General features: G+C 47.1%; 1 protein-coding gene across 1 annotated transcript in view; it reads left to right on the top strand.

Moving 5' to 3' along the window:
- TREM1 (triggering receptor expressed on myeloid cells 1) overlaps positions 1–14,684 on the top strand; it is a 36,705-nt gene that overhangs the window by 18,144 nt on the left and 3,877 nt on the right. The window contains 4 exon segments of the mRNA XM_074977254.1: positions 2,202–2,549; positions 4,592–4,649; positions 7,414–7,577; positions 13,960–14,307. Of these exon segments, the coding sequence (XP_074833355.1) occupies positions 2,202–2,549; positions 4,592–4,649; positions 7,414–7,577; positions 13,960–14,307 (918 nt within the window).

Here is a 14,684-nt window from a genome sequence, read left to right as displayed (position 1 = left end):
GATTGAAAAACCGTCACCTAAACCGCACAAATTCCCCAAAATAGCACACAGCTTCCTTCTGGAAGTATAAATAGCTCAAACGATGCAGTCCCATTGCATCTGCATCTCAAAGAAAAACAGAAATTGGAAATAAGGACCTAAAAAGAAACAGCAAATGAGTCAGCTGCTCATAGGGCAGAGCTCAAACTAGCACTACCAGGAAAGAGCAAAAGGACATTTCTCTAAACCCTGGGTGTTAAAAGGTCAGCAGTAGGACTAAGAATTAATCCTCCCACCACACAACTGGTTTATAGGCTGTGGATTTGATTCCTTTGTACCAAGACCCCTTTGCAGCACTCTGGCAACATAAAGAAGCCCTACAGTGGGTATCAGTTGCATTTACATGCCACCAGTGCAGGGCTCTGGGGCACTGGTGTAACTGCTAAGCAGGGTCTCTTAAGTGTAAGGTTCATCACTGTCCTTGGAAAGGGCCAGGTTCAGTGTTTGCAAGCTTTCTTGCTCCCCAGACCAGCAACGTGATCAGCTGCCAGGGGACGGAAGTGCCTCTCATCACTCAGATCTGACTGGAAGATCTGGTTGTCACATCTGGCTTGAACTCCATTACTATGGAGTGAGCCACATGACTGGGCAAGGTGAGGTGCTGATGAGCTCCAGCTGGAGTTCCAGCTAGGCCCTGGAAAATTTAACAGTGTGTAAAAAAGAAGTGTGGAAGGGAAAGCTTTAGCAGTATTTCAGGAGACAAATCCTTCCCTGGGGAGAGAATCTCTCCTTCCCTCTCTCTCCTACAGGAAAACCCAGCTGACTGGCACACCAATGTGCAGCAATCGGTAAAGAGTTAGAGAAGGCCTAAACCAAAATCCCGAACTTGCCCAAACTTGGGGACTGAGGGAGGAGGATGGGTAGATGACACAGTGGTAACTGGTTAGCCCAGGATTTCCCAAACCTTATATAATTGGGACCCGTGGTTTTTTTTCAGTACCTTTTTTTGCAGCCCAAAACTATAAACTCATATAGAAAACGAAAAATGAATACATTTTCACTGTTTGTTATTTATTCACAATAATAATAGTACATGGTGATAATTTGTGTATTTTCTAAGGACTGGTATTTTTTTTTCCAAGGACTGGTACTGGGCTGTGGACCACACTTTGGGAAACACGGGATTAGATTATCCCTGTCTTTAAACCAGTGGTTTTCAGCATGTACCAAGGGTTTTGCAGAAGTCTTTTGTGGGGTGCATTAACTTACCTAGTCATTTGTCTAGCTACCTAAAAAGCACAAGGCAAATGAGTACAAATTAAATTTCATATAGACAATGACTAGTTTACACTGCTCTCTATAGCATACACTGAAATACAAGTACAACATTTATATTCCAGTTGCTTTATTTTATAATGATTCATGCAGCTGTACCACCCCAGGATATCTCCCATCCTTGGAGTGGCAGCACCATGTTCCTCTCCTTTGGCTGCAGCATCTCCTGGGAGTAGAGCGCTGCAGATTAGCCAAATTCTATCCATAGATATCTGCGTCCATGGGTGAACATTTATATCTGCATAAGGCTCTAACAACTGAGACCTAAGAACATAAAAACGACCGTACTGGTCAGACCAAAGGTCCATCTAGCCCAGTATCCTGTCTTCCACCAGAGGCCAATGCCAGATGCCCCGGAGGGAGTGAACGGAACAGGGAATCACCAAAATGATCCCTCTCCTGTCATCCATTCCCAGCTTCTGACAAACAAAGGCCAAGGTCACCATTCCTACCCATTCTGGCTAATATCCACTGAGGGACCTAACCTCCATGAGTTTACCTAGCTCTTTTTTGAACCCTGTTAAAGTTCTGATTTTCCCAACATCCTCTGGCCAGGAGTTCCACAGGCCGACCATGTGTTGTATGAAGAAAAACTTCCTTTTGTTAGTTTTAAACTCGCTACCCATTCATTTCATTGGGTGACCCCTCGTTCTTTTGTTATGGGAACAAGTAAATAACTTTTCCTTATTCACTTTTTTCACACTAGTCATACATTTTATAGACCTCTATCAAATGCCCCCTTAGTCTCTTCTTTCCTAAGATGAAAAGTCCCAGTCTTTTTACTCTTTCTTCGTAAGGCAGCCATTCCAAACTCCTTATCATTTGTGTTGCCCTTTTCCTAACCTTCTCCAACTCCAGCCTAAGCTGTGTTTCTCTTTCTCTCCCAGCCGTGCTGTGCGTGGCAGAGAATGTCACGGTGGTGTACGGAATGGAAGGAGAGACCATCTCCATCAGGTGCACCTATCACCCCCAGGAGCACAAGTGGCGAGAGAAGAGCTGGTGCAAACACATCAACAAGACCGAGTGCCAGCACGTGGTGAGCGCCCATCGCTTCTGGCTCCAGTTTCTGAAGAAGAGGAATGGCAACACTTCCATTGCTGACAACATCCACAAAGGGGTCCTCACTGTCACCATGGAGGGACTCCAGAAACAGGATGCGGGGCTGTACCAGTGCAAGACAGACTTCTTGGGTGAAGCCAGGACCTTAAGGAAGGTGAAAGTGGAAGTGCTGGGAGGTAGGTCCCCAGGGCATGGACTCAATGCAATACAATAGCATTTCATGCATTATTCATGCATACAATACTTTTTAATACAATAGTATCTCATGCATTATTATTTTTTATATGGCAGTACTATGTACAGAGCTCAGCTTGGATCAGGGTCCCACTGTGCCTGGTGCTGCTCATATACAGAAGCAAGATACACTGCCTGCCCCACAGGGTTTATAATCTAAGGAGATCAAGGAAGTGCATTATCCTTCATTTTGTAGGTGGGGAACTGAGGCACAGAGAGATTAAGAGTTTTACCCAAGGTCACCCAGGAACAGTCTGTAGGCAAAGCTAGGAACTCAGACCAGCTCTCCGTGTTCCCAGTGCAGCACTTTCATCACAAAACCATCCTTCCTCCTCTGCAGTCCTTGAGCTTATGCAGCAGTGGTAAAATGAGGGGCAGAGCACAGCTGGTAGTCTGTCTTGCAGCCAACCACTCTTGTAACAGCAGGGTAAGGACACAGAGGGCTGACCACAGTGTTTCTTTGCTAGTAAAATTCAGCAAACAACTGCTATTCTAGCAGGGAGAACTGGTGCACAAAGCTGGGAGTTGCAAGCCCCTTGGAGGACAGGATTAGAATGAAATCAACCTCAACCAATTCAGGTATTAGGCTGAAATCAACAAGATGAAATTTAAGAAAGACAAGGACAAAGTACTTCACCTAGGAAGGACTAAATCAAATGCACCATGGAGAAAAACTCTGGGACACGCAATAGTAAAAGGATCTGGGGGGTTTAATGCATCACATATTGAATATAAGTCAATGTGATGCAATTGTGAAAAAGGCTAATATCACCCTGGTGCATTATAGAAGCATTTTACATGAGATGCGTGAGGTAATTTTCCCACTCTACTCAACACAGGGGTGAGGCCTTAGCTGGAGGACTGTGTCCTATTCGGGTTGCCATTCTTTAGGGAAAATGTGGACAAGCTGGAGAGAGTCTGAAGGGTTTAGAAAACCTGACCTACAAGGAAATATTTTTAAAAAGTGGGTATGGTTAGTCTTGAGAAACAAAAACTGAAGGCGAACCAGAGGCTAGTCTTCAAATATATTAGGTGCTATTCTAAAGAGGATTGTGATCAGTTGTTCTCCATGTCCACTGAAGGTAAGACAAGAAGTGATTGGTTTAATTTGCAACAAGACTGACCTAGGTTAGCAATTAGGTTGTTAATCTCTGGAACAGGCTTCCAACAAGGGAGGATTTTAAGAACAGGCTGAATAAACATCTGTCCCATATGATCTAAGATTTACTTGGTCCTGCCTTAAAGAACAGGGCAGGAGTTGATGATTTCCAGGTCTAAGATTCTATGACAGCAATATTATGGTCCTGTGCATTTGATACTCAGAATATGTAGATTCATATGCCAAATGTACTTCCCTGAGGCTTCTGGGAAGTTGCTAATGTGGCCCATAATGCAGTGACATTTTGGCCATTTCTTGGCTCCATGCCATGAGCAAGGCCAGTTTAATTAGTGGTAAGTAACCCCAAAGTTCTGTGGGACTAGCCTCCAGCTCTTCGGAGGCAGTCATTAATGGGGTGAGGCCCTTGTGAGTTTCCAGCAATTTTCTCCTTTCACTCAATGCCCCAGAGGAATAAAAAGCATTAGTCCCTGCACAGGCAGAGTAGACTTGTTTTATGCATGGTCTTTGTAAGCTAACAAGGCTTTGCTATTCAAATGACACATATGTACAGGAGCCAGGTGCCATAATAGTCTTTAGAACAAAGCTAGAGTATCCAAGCCCAGAGTTGCCCTGGTTTCCTGAACACTAGTGAGATATACCTCTCATATAAATGTCTAATGGGCCAGCAAGCCTGGAGATTCTAGCCTGGATTCTTCCCTTATTTACTCCTGCTTTGCAGAAGTGGAACTCTACTGCAGTCATTACACTGGAACATGAGAGTCCCAAACTTTATCTCTTGGCATCTTTGAGGAGCCAGACCAAGCTGGTCACCTCTAGTTATGAATACACATTGCATGGGAAGCTAAACTCCTCTGTTTTCATCAGCAGGGCTAATGGACACCCAGGCACCAGAAGAGCCCAGGGCTGAGCACAGTATCTCCAGGTAAACCAGCAGGTTCATTCTTGTCTTGCCATCTCTGTAAGGAACATATCCGTGGGCTTAGTTCACCCTGCAACTGCACCAGCTTTAAACAGAGATTATCCCCCAGCTAGGTGTGACACCTTGGCAGTGCCCGAGGGCAGGGAGGAACCAGACCAAGGTTGCACTGGATGGACACTTTAGAACGAGTGCAGCAGGCAGGGAAAGACAGGCTGAACAACCAAGGACAGAGGAAAGATGGCCAAGCAATAAGCTGGCTGGCTACAGAAGAGAGTGGGTTGGCCTTGTGCTACAACTGAGATGTCAACACCTTGTCTTTGTGTCCAGCCCCTAGCACAGGGGGATCCTGGTCCCTGCGTGTGGCTCCTCGCTTCTACACATTATAGTAGAGTGAAAGGAGACTCTGTGAGGACTGTAGGGAGGTTGGCAGCAGCATCCTAGAAAAAGTGGACAACTGATGGATGGAGGACGGGCTCAGCCATCTGACTCCCTGAAGCTGACGTGGCGGAAGGATCAGTCTGCTTCACTTCAGCACCAGCTTTAAATACAAGTTGAGGGCTTATGTAATGAATGCACACAAAGAAATTAACTAATCGCTACACTAACTGTAGGCTTGGTATAATGGGAGCAGTTCTGTTCAAAATCTTCATCGACAATTTAGATCACGAAATAGACCAGTATTTCTCAACGTTTTCTTTTTTTAAAAAAAGTACCTCTTGACTTCTCGTATGTACGCATACCACTGGTTGAGAAACTTGGTCCTAAGGTAATCTGAAGTCTTGAAACAAGTGTAATTCAAACTTTCTAATTTACTATATCCTTTTTAGGAGTCAGATTTATTTTGCATACCACCGAGTTACACCTCACTTAAAAACTATTTACTTTCAAAAACATCACAGAAGAGGACTACTGAAAACTTGATGACTTTCTACCATCTTATTATCAAATAAATGAATTGGAACAGAAATATTGTACTTACATTGCATCGTAAGGCATATGAAGCAGTAGAAACAAGTCATTGTCTGAATGAACTTTCAGATTGCACTGACTTTGCTAGTGCTTTTTATGTAGCCTGCTGTAAAACTGGGAAAATATCTAGATAAGTTGATGTACACCCTGGAATACCTTGGTGTACTCCCAAGAGTACACATGCCCTGATTGAGAAACACTGACATAAACAGCATGCTTATAAAGTCTGTGAATGATACCATGCTGAGTTACCAAGAGTTAAAAATGATACCATGCTGTGAATGATACCATGCTGATACCAAGAGTTAAAAATGCCTTGGAGGCTAGGCTTATAATTCAGAATGATTTGGACAAACTGGAGAAATGGACCCAGGTGAATAGGAAGTTCAATAAGGAGAAATGCAAAGTATGCCAGTTAGGGAGAAACAACCAGTTTCACACATACAAAATGGGAAATTACTGTCTAGGAAGGAGTTCCACAGAAAGGGACCTAGGGTTTATAGAGGACCACAAGCTAAATATGCATTAGTTGTTGTCAATCTGTTGCAGAAGAAGCAAACATCTTTCTAGGATGTATGAACAGGAGTGTTGTAACCAAGACATGAGAAGAAAATCTTCTACTCTACTCTGCACGGATTAGGCTTCAATTGAAGTATTGTGTTCAGTTCTGGGCACCACATTTCAGGAAAGATGTGGACACACTGGAAAAGGTCCAGAGAAGATCAGTAAAAATTATTAAAGGTCCAAAAAACATGACCTATGAGGAAAGACTGAAAGAACTGGATTTCTTTAGTTTGGAAAAAATACTGAGAAAGGACATAATAACAGCTTCCAAGTACCTAAGAGGTTAGAAGAAGGAGGAAGAAAAATCATTCTCCTTAACCTCTGAGGATAGGACAAGAAGCAATGGGATTAAATTGTAGCAAGAGAGGTTTAGGTTGGACATTATGAAAAACTTCCTGTCAGAGTGGTTAAACTCTGGAATAAATTGCCTAGGGAGGTTGTGGAATCTCCATCACTGGAGATATTTAAGAGCAGGTCAGACAAACATCTGTCAGGGATGGTCTAGAGGGTTCTTGGTCCTGCCGTGAGTGCAGGTACCTGAATTTGATGACCTCTCAATGTTCCTTCCAAGTCTATGATTCTATAGAGAGGAAAAACATGATACAGATCCCTGTAGGGCTCTTTCTTTTCCTGCAGGGAGCTTCCAAATGTACCCATTGCTTTTAAGTGTAGCCTCCCACCGAGGAGCACTCAGATTATTCTGATACAGAAATTGCCAGGAATCACTACAGAGCTCACACTTCTGACAGAATTAGAGGCTGGTGCAAATGGTGCACCAAAACAGATCCTGCATTTCATTTGTTTAACTGTTAATGAAACTCTTCAAATTAAAGCTATTGTTTAGTACAACTGTAATCCTGGCAGCCTCCCATGTGTCCCAGAGAATGTTCCACAGAGGTAGTGATTGCCTTTGGTTTTCTATGTTACCAAAGTACAAGAGTTACGTAAAAAGGTGGAAAGCTTCCTTTTCTAGAAATAACCATGAGGAGTCCTGTGGCACCTTAAAAACTAATGTTTATTTGGGCATAAGCTTTCATGGGTAAAGACCCACTTCGTCAGATGCATCAGACAAAGTGTTTTTTACCCACAACAACTTATGTCCAAATAAATCAGTTAGTCTTTAAGGGGCTGCAGGACTCCTCATTGTTTTTGCAGGCAAACTAGCATGGCTACCCCTCTGTTCCTTTTCTAGTTGAACCTCAATTATTATTGTACATGTGGTTTCCCAAAACAGCATTCCTGAGGCCCATTTCAATGTCCTCTACATCATTGCGGGATTCCTGGGGGCTAAGTTCCTGACTGCCATCCTGATCTTTCATCTCGCCAGCTGTCAGAGAAGCAGAGCCACAAGGGAGGGGAGCCACAACCTGAATCAATGCCAGCTCCTTCCACTCACAGGTGAGCTTGCGAGCTAATGTTCGCACAGCAAAGTAAACCTCAAGTAGGAGATACTCCCAGCACGGTTCCCTCTCATTTTTGGCATCCATAGGCAGAATAAATTTTGTTATGTGCCCTGAGGCATAGGCAGCTGTGTACCACCAGTCAAAGCAAAAGCTGCTGGCTGTGGGCATTCTGCTAATCAGCTGGGTGGCATCTGAATCTCTCCTGGACGGTTGCCCAAGTGCTCATCTTACAGACAACACTGGTCCTCCAGCGCTGGGCCACAGATCTACGGAAATGAGAGGGGAACGAACCCTGGGGAACTGGACTAAGGTTCAAGGGCAAACTTTGCTGCTTGCCAAGGGAGAGGATAAATGCAGAAACTAAGCAGATGTGCAGTGAATCTCCCATCCCTATGTGAGGTTGTCAGCAATGATTTCCATTTCTCATCTCTCATCCCATTTGTAATCAGTGTCCCTCTTCCTCTTCCAGCCCAAGAGAACTGAAAGGGCAGATGCAGGTAACCCTTGACCAGGATGGGAGGAGGAAGAAGAGGATGGGAGGAAAAATAAAGAACTCTGAGAGTCTGTCCATCCGAACTCCCAGCTCTCCCCAGCACAAATATACCTACAGGTGGCAATGCTGAACAGACATGGACAGGACGAGAAAGCTCTGCTCTGTTTTCCCCATGCCCATGACAGCCTAACAATGGCAGATTACCTTTGCTTGCTGCACCAGGTTTTGTCTATAGTGGAAAATGCTTCCCTGATAAAGAGACCAAAGATGCAACATTTAACAGTACCTTCACCTAGTGCATGGGTGGCATGTTCTCTGGAGTATCTTAGCAGCCATAGTGTGTTGTGGGTGCAATTTACAGAGAGTGCAATATGCCCTGTGAATTATTCACCCAGGTGATGCTAAATAAAGAGGATTGTGGCATTTCAGCTCTCTGTGTCTTGTTCTGATTCACTGAAACGCAGCACTTTAATGAAAAAAACTAGCAGTTTTACTAAATGGGCCCAGCTAGCCTCCAGAAAACAAACTGAATGATCCCCACATGTCTGGGGCGATACCCTCTCCAGGGGTGGACCACAATGGGAAAGTACTTCACTGGATCAGGTAATCTTGGGCCATTTCACTCCTAAAATACCTAAAAGGTTGTGAGAAGTAGGAGGGAGAAAAATTATTCTTCTCCTTAGCCTCTGAAAATAAGACTAGAAGCAATGGGCTTAAATTGCAGCAAGAAAGGTTTAGACTGGACATTAGGAAAAACTTCCCAATGTTCAGAGTGGTTAATTACTGGAACAAATTGCCTAGGGAGGTTGTGGCATCTCCATCATTGGAGATATTTAAGAACAGGTTGGATAAATATCTAACAGGGATGATCTAGATGCTGCGTGGTCCTGCTGTGAGGGCAGGGGACTGGACTCGATGACCTCTTGAGGTCTCTTCCAGTTCTAGTGCTCTACGATTCTATACAAGTCCAGGAATCCATTGAAGGACTGAGTTAGTGTTCAGCAATATGGAGTAAGAGCAGATGGATGGGCTAAATCTGTGCTTTCAGTTATGTTCTGCAACTAGTAACTTGTTACTGCCAAATCCCATCGGTACCTCTGTTTCCCCACACAGCAGAGGTAGTCAGTGCTCTAAGGTTGATACCAGGTCTATAGGAACTTAGGACTAATTCTGCAGCCATTTGCCCATGGCCCCACCCAGAAGGTTAAAGGATAATTTTCTCTCTCACCCTATGTCTGCACACAGCGGTTGGAGATACGATGTGCAGTTTGTGCAGACATACCCAGGCTAGCTTCAATGTAATTAACTAGGGCTGCCAATTCTTCACTTTTACTGAGCATCTCCTGGAATCACACCCTAGCTCCCAGAGGCTCTGTCAGCCAAACCGGCAGATTTGGGGTGCTAACAATCCAGCACAGCAGTGCTGTAAAAGCAGGCTTCTTACCAGCTTTCACTCTGTGCCACTCCTGGAAGTACCTAGCACCCTCTCTGTGGCCCCTGGGGTTGGGGAGGTAGGGGGTCGCCTCAGGTGGCCTCCGCCCAGAGTGCTAACTCTGTAGCTCTGATTGGCTGGAAACTGAGGCCAGTGCCCCCTGCTTTTGCCCCCCAACCCACTAGAAGAGCCACTTTGGCTGCCATCTGTGGCAAACGGGCTGGCTGTGTGCAGAGTTATCCCAGAGGCTTCTTGCACCATCTCCTCCCTAGATCTGAGAGTCACCAGACTCACATCACCTCAGAGAGCAGCACACGCAGTGCCAGGGGACATGGACGTTGCTGTTCAGGGCAATTAAGGCCTGTCATAAAGATTCTTGCCAGCAATGTCCCAGAGTGGGGCAACCCAGTTGTTGATACGTGCTGGGAGGCCTGTCATAGAGCACCTGGGCCAGGCGTCGCTGTTGCTGAGTTAGCTCACTCCCTGAGGTAATTCTGTGTGCACACCTCACGGAATCCCGAGGCACGGTTTCTGGCAGAGTTAGTTTTTTCATATTAAGCCTTCTTAACCAGCCAAACCCAGAAACCCTCACCAGCATTTCTCTCTTCATCTGTGCCAGCAAAGTCACCCCTTCCACAACCCTGTCGCTCATGCCAGTGACCCCAGTAATCGACCATTCCTGACTCTTACCCTGGGGTCTCAGCAGCAAAGGGCTGTACGGGGTCTCCCTGGGGTCCATTTTGTTTCTGGGGCAGCTCCTTGTGGCAGGAGTTCCAGCAGCAGTCCTAGGGGAGCGCAGCCCTGAGCCTCGTAGCTTCCTAGAAGGTGTTGTAGTTCCCCTCTAACAGGTCCTGCTGCCTGGCTTTTCTGAGGGTCAATTAAATTAGGTTCCGGCTCTCTCACAGGTGCCCTGAGCAGGGCTAATCAGCTCGCAGCAGGCTGCTGGCCCAGAGGAACGGAGTCCCTTACACCGTCACATCTTGCCAAATGCAAACGCATGTGTCAGACAGTTTGAAGACACAATGTACCAGGCTCCTTGCACCCTGCAGGCTCCCAGGTTCAGGTGCCAGCCAGGTAGGGAGGTAGGTTTGCAGAAATTTTGGTGGTGCCCGGAATGTCGAGAGCCCACACCCTCCCCCTCCTGAAGTCCCTCCTCCCCACCTGCCTAAGGCCCGGGGAGGGTATTTGTGTGGGGGAGGGGTGCAGGCTCAGGGAGGGAGTTTGGGTGCTAGGTGCACACTCCCAAACTGGAGCTGGCGGGGTGAGGGGCCAGGCGCTGGCAGGGACTGTGAGGAGGGGGTCTGGGTGCTGGGTGCAGGCTCTGGGCTGGGCAGGGCGTGGGAGTACAGGCTCTGAGGGAGGATTTGGGGGCTGGGTGCAAGCTCTTGGCTGGGGCAGGTGATTAGGGGGCAGGGGAGGTGATGGGACAGGCTCTGGGAGGAGGCTTGGGGGCTGCAGGGCGTGTGTGAGGGCGTTTGGGGGTGAGGTGCAGGCTGTGGGAGAGGTCTTGGAGCTGCAGGGGCTGCATGAGGGAATTTGGGGCTGAGAGGAAGGGGAGGGAGTGCAGGCTGTAGGAGAGGGTGGGGTCTGGGAAGTAGTGTGGGGGCAGGGTTGGAAGTGCAGCACTTACCTGGACACGTCCCTCTGGCAGAGGCTCAGGGACTGGAAGTCTCCATGAGCTGCTGCCTGCAGGCACCATCCCCACAGCTTTCTGTTGGCCTCAGAAGCCCGTAGGGGAGGGACCTGCTCCCTCCCCAGCCACAGGGACTTGTGGGAAGCCACACAGAATGAGAGTGGTTCAGACGCTTGTCTAGTCCTGGTGTACCGCTGGTGGCACTGGTGGGGGGTGGGGGTCGAGCAGGGCCATTTTAAACTGTCTGGGGGCAGCAGGTGGGCAGGGGGAGAGACCTGGTCCTGAGCCTCGATTTAGCTGGACACTGGAACAGGAATATTCCTGGTTCCCAGGTGCTACAGGCCCATAGAACTCACCGCCCCTACATCCATGTACTCTGGGAGGAGATGACCATCACAGAGCCCCTGTGAGTCATTTCCCATACGCCTCAAGTTCATACAGGAGCTGGACACGCTGAGGTCCGTTCAGCCTGGCAGCCATCTCCAGGGTCTCCCCTCTTTCCCACTGGGTGGAGACAGAGGTGCAGCACAGGGCTCTCTCTTAAAGGTGCCGGGCAACTGGCAGGCAGTGCAACCACAGCAGGGTTCACAAAGAAGCCAGCCAAACTACCCCACTCAGCAGAGCTGGCTGGAAAACTTCTGATTCATGAAACATTTTGAAGTGGGACTGTGGCACTGCAAGAGGGAAACCTCTGGTCCTGTTACACCCCTCTTATCTCAGGTGAAAAAGTTCATTCTCAGCTCTTACAACCTCCAGACCATAGAGCAGCCTCCAGACCATGCGACACCTTAATCACCTTAATGTCCCCTGACCCTGCCTAGCAGAGATGGTGCGCAAGAAAGGATTTGGCCCACACTGTGCAACACAGAAACTAAGAGCTAACAAGATGCACTGATGTTTCAAATGTTATTTGAAGCAATAGTACAGACTGAACCTCTCTTGCCTGGCACCCTTGGGATCTGACCAGTGCTGAACAAGGGAAATTGCTGGACCATGGGAGGTCAATATTGTCTCGCACATCACCAAACACTTTCCCTACTTGCTGGGCTTTTAGAAGACATCTGGGGTAAAAAAACAGCACAGAACACTGAGAGCCAGGACTGGTGGCTGGAAACAAAGTTTATGGGAATGTGGGAAACTTGGCCACACCCATGATACGTGGTCATCCGGCTCACGAAAATCATGCAGGATTTTGGAGGTTGCCAGGCAAGAGAATGCTGGACTAGAGAAGTTCAGCCTGTAGAACCTCAGAATTATGGACATCAGAGTTACAAACTGGTCCCAGGCAACCACACACCTCATTTGGCACCAGAAGTTCACAATCACGTTGCAGCACAGAAACCCACACAAAATCAAATACACCACAGTACTGTGTTAAATACAAACTACAAAAGAAAAAAGTGAAAGCAGCATTTTTCTTCTGCCCAGTAACGTTTTAAAGCTATACCAAGACACTGCTCCTTTGCAAACTTTTGAAAGAACAGATACCACATTTTGTTCACAGTTGCGAACAATCTCCATTCTCGAGGTGTTTGGAACTCCAAGATTCTGCTGTAAAACATGCACCATCTTCTGCCCCAGCTCCTTATTTTCAAGGGTCAATAGCTAAGCTTTTGTGCTTTTAAAAGGAGGAACTCCTGAGAGTTCATACAGTGTTGAAACACAAGCACTCTCCCCAAAGACTACGTTTAGGGTCATTGCTTCAGTTAAACACTTTTCCCAGCAATTCCAAACTGACACTATCACACCAGCGCAACATGTGACAGACAGTGACAAAGAGAGTTCACTTCCTACCCATGAGGGGAAATTCATCCTCTCAGCAAGGAAGACGGATGGAGGCTGTGTGCCACTTTTCCAAGAGCTAAGCCACTTCCCATTACAGGATGGATCCCTTCCCAGCCCTGCTGCTATTGCTGGCACTGACAGGTAAGACACCAAGAGATTGTCCTTCCCCTGCTGTAGACACGGAACATTCTGCTTGCTCTTGCATTCATAGCACAGTCAGCTTATCACTTCAGCCAGCTGCCAGCGAGCATTGAATTGGGCTCCTGGCTGTTTGTGATGGCAGGGAATGCTCAGGCTACCTAGTCTCCTAATTTCTTCCTCAGTAATTGCATATATAATAGGGGAATGAAAGGCCACAAAGGGAATTTCAGGGAGGATTTGAATATCCCATGTTGTGAAAACAGGCACCTCTTCTGCTAGAAGGGATTCCTTATCCCCACCCACCTAGGGATTGGGCAGTATGTCTGGAGAAAGCAGCACAGGGTGTGCTCTGGGGAACAATCCTACATTGGAAAGAGGGTGGAACAGAGGAGTAGATGTGTGCCACCTTCCCAGGCTCTGCCGGACAGAGACAGCCTTGCTCCTGATCAGTTGTTCACACTGTAACCCGCTTTGAAAACTGAGTGATGGAAGCTCCAGAGTGGAGCAGCACATGGACCTTGAAATGGGAAAGCAGCAGCTGCAATGCACCAGGGCTCAGAGCAGAGGCTTTATGCACTATCTGGCTACCTGGGAAGTGGGAGGGCCTCAGTCCACCCACTGTTAAGGCCCCGCCCAAGCCTACTGGGAGGGACTACTGGACCCAGGGACCAATTGAGTTCGGGGACAACAAATGAGAAAACAACGTCGGGGATGCAGTTCATAGGTGTAAAACGGGGGAGCCAGAGGGGGACACCAAGCAGAGCACCCCCAGAGGCCTAGGCAGGGAGCCTAGACGAGCAGTCCCAGCAGCCCAAAGTAGTGGCACCATCGGGCAGGTCAAGAGCCACTGACCTCATATTTACCCTAATATCGGTTTATTCTTTCCTTGGCAGGGTCCTGCATTGCAGGAGAGGTCCTGGAAATGGTGAGAAGAGTGCAAGGAGGCGCTCTCACTGCAGTGTGTCAGTATGACAAGCACAAGTACTCCCAAAGGGAGAAGTTCTGGTGCAAGGAGGTGTCAAACTCGGAATGTCACACGATAGCTCGGAGCTCCCCAAGAAGGAATAACCTAACTACCCCTCCCTATGCAAGAGCCAGGCTACAAGACTCAGAAACTGGCTGGATTTCTGTGTCCATGATGGACCTCCGGGTAGAAGATTCGGGAATATATTGGTGCGGAGTTTCTGATCAGTGGAAGATTATTTCATTGAAAAAGATAAAACTGGCAGTATCTTATGAGGGTGAGTGACAGATCAGTGCAGCAAGCGGGGGCACATATCCACTCATTACTGGCTCCTACAGATGAGACCAATGCTCCATTCCCAGCCCTTGTTCTAATAAAACAGTCTGTGCAGGTAGACACCCCAGTAATATTACAGAGAGGTGGTTAATGGGTTTTAACCCCAATTGTATATCTAGTTACAGAAACAAGATATGTAGCAGATGCTTATGTGTATTTCAATGTGTGTGTGTGCATGCACACCCTGATACATCCCATGCTAGTATAAAACATATAGGTACAAGCCAGAGCTCTCTGGGATTTTTTCCTCTATGAAAACTTTTGAGGGTACAAAAAAAGAAAAAAAATTCCATTGTTGCTCGAAAGACTAACATGTTT

This window comes from Carettochelys insculpta, chromosome 26 (assembly GCF_033958435.1).
Source record: "Carettochelys insculpta isolate YL-2023 chromosome 26, ASM3395843v1, whole genome shotgun sequence".
In the NCBI taxonomy this organism is placed as follows: Eukaryota; Metazoa; Chordata; order Testudines; family Carettochelyidae; genus Carettochelys; species Carettochelys insculpta.
Note: the sequence above shows the minus strand (reverse complement) of the source record. Positions and strands in the feature narration are given on the sequence as shown.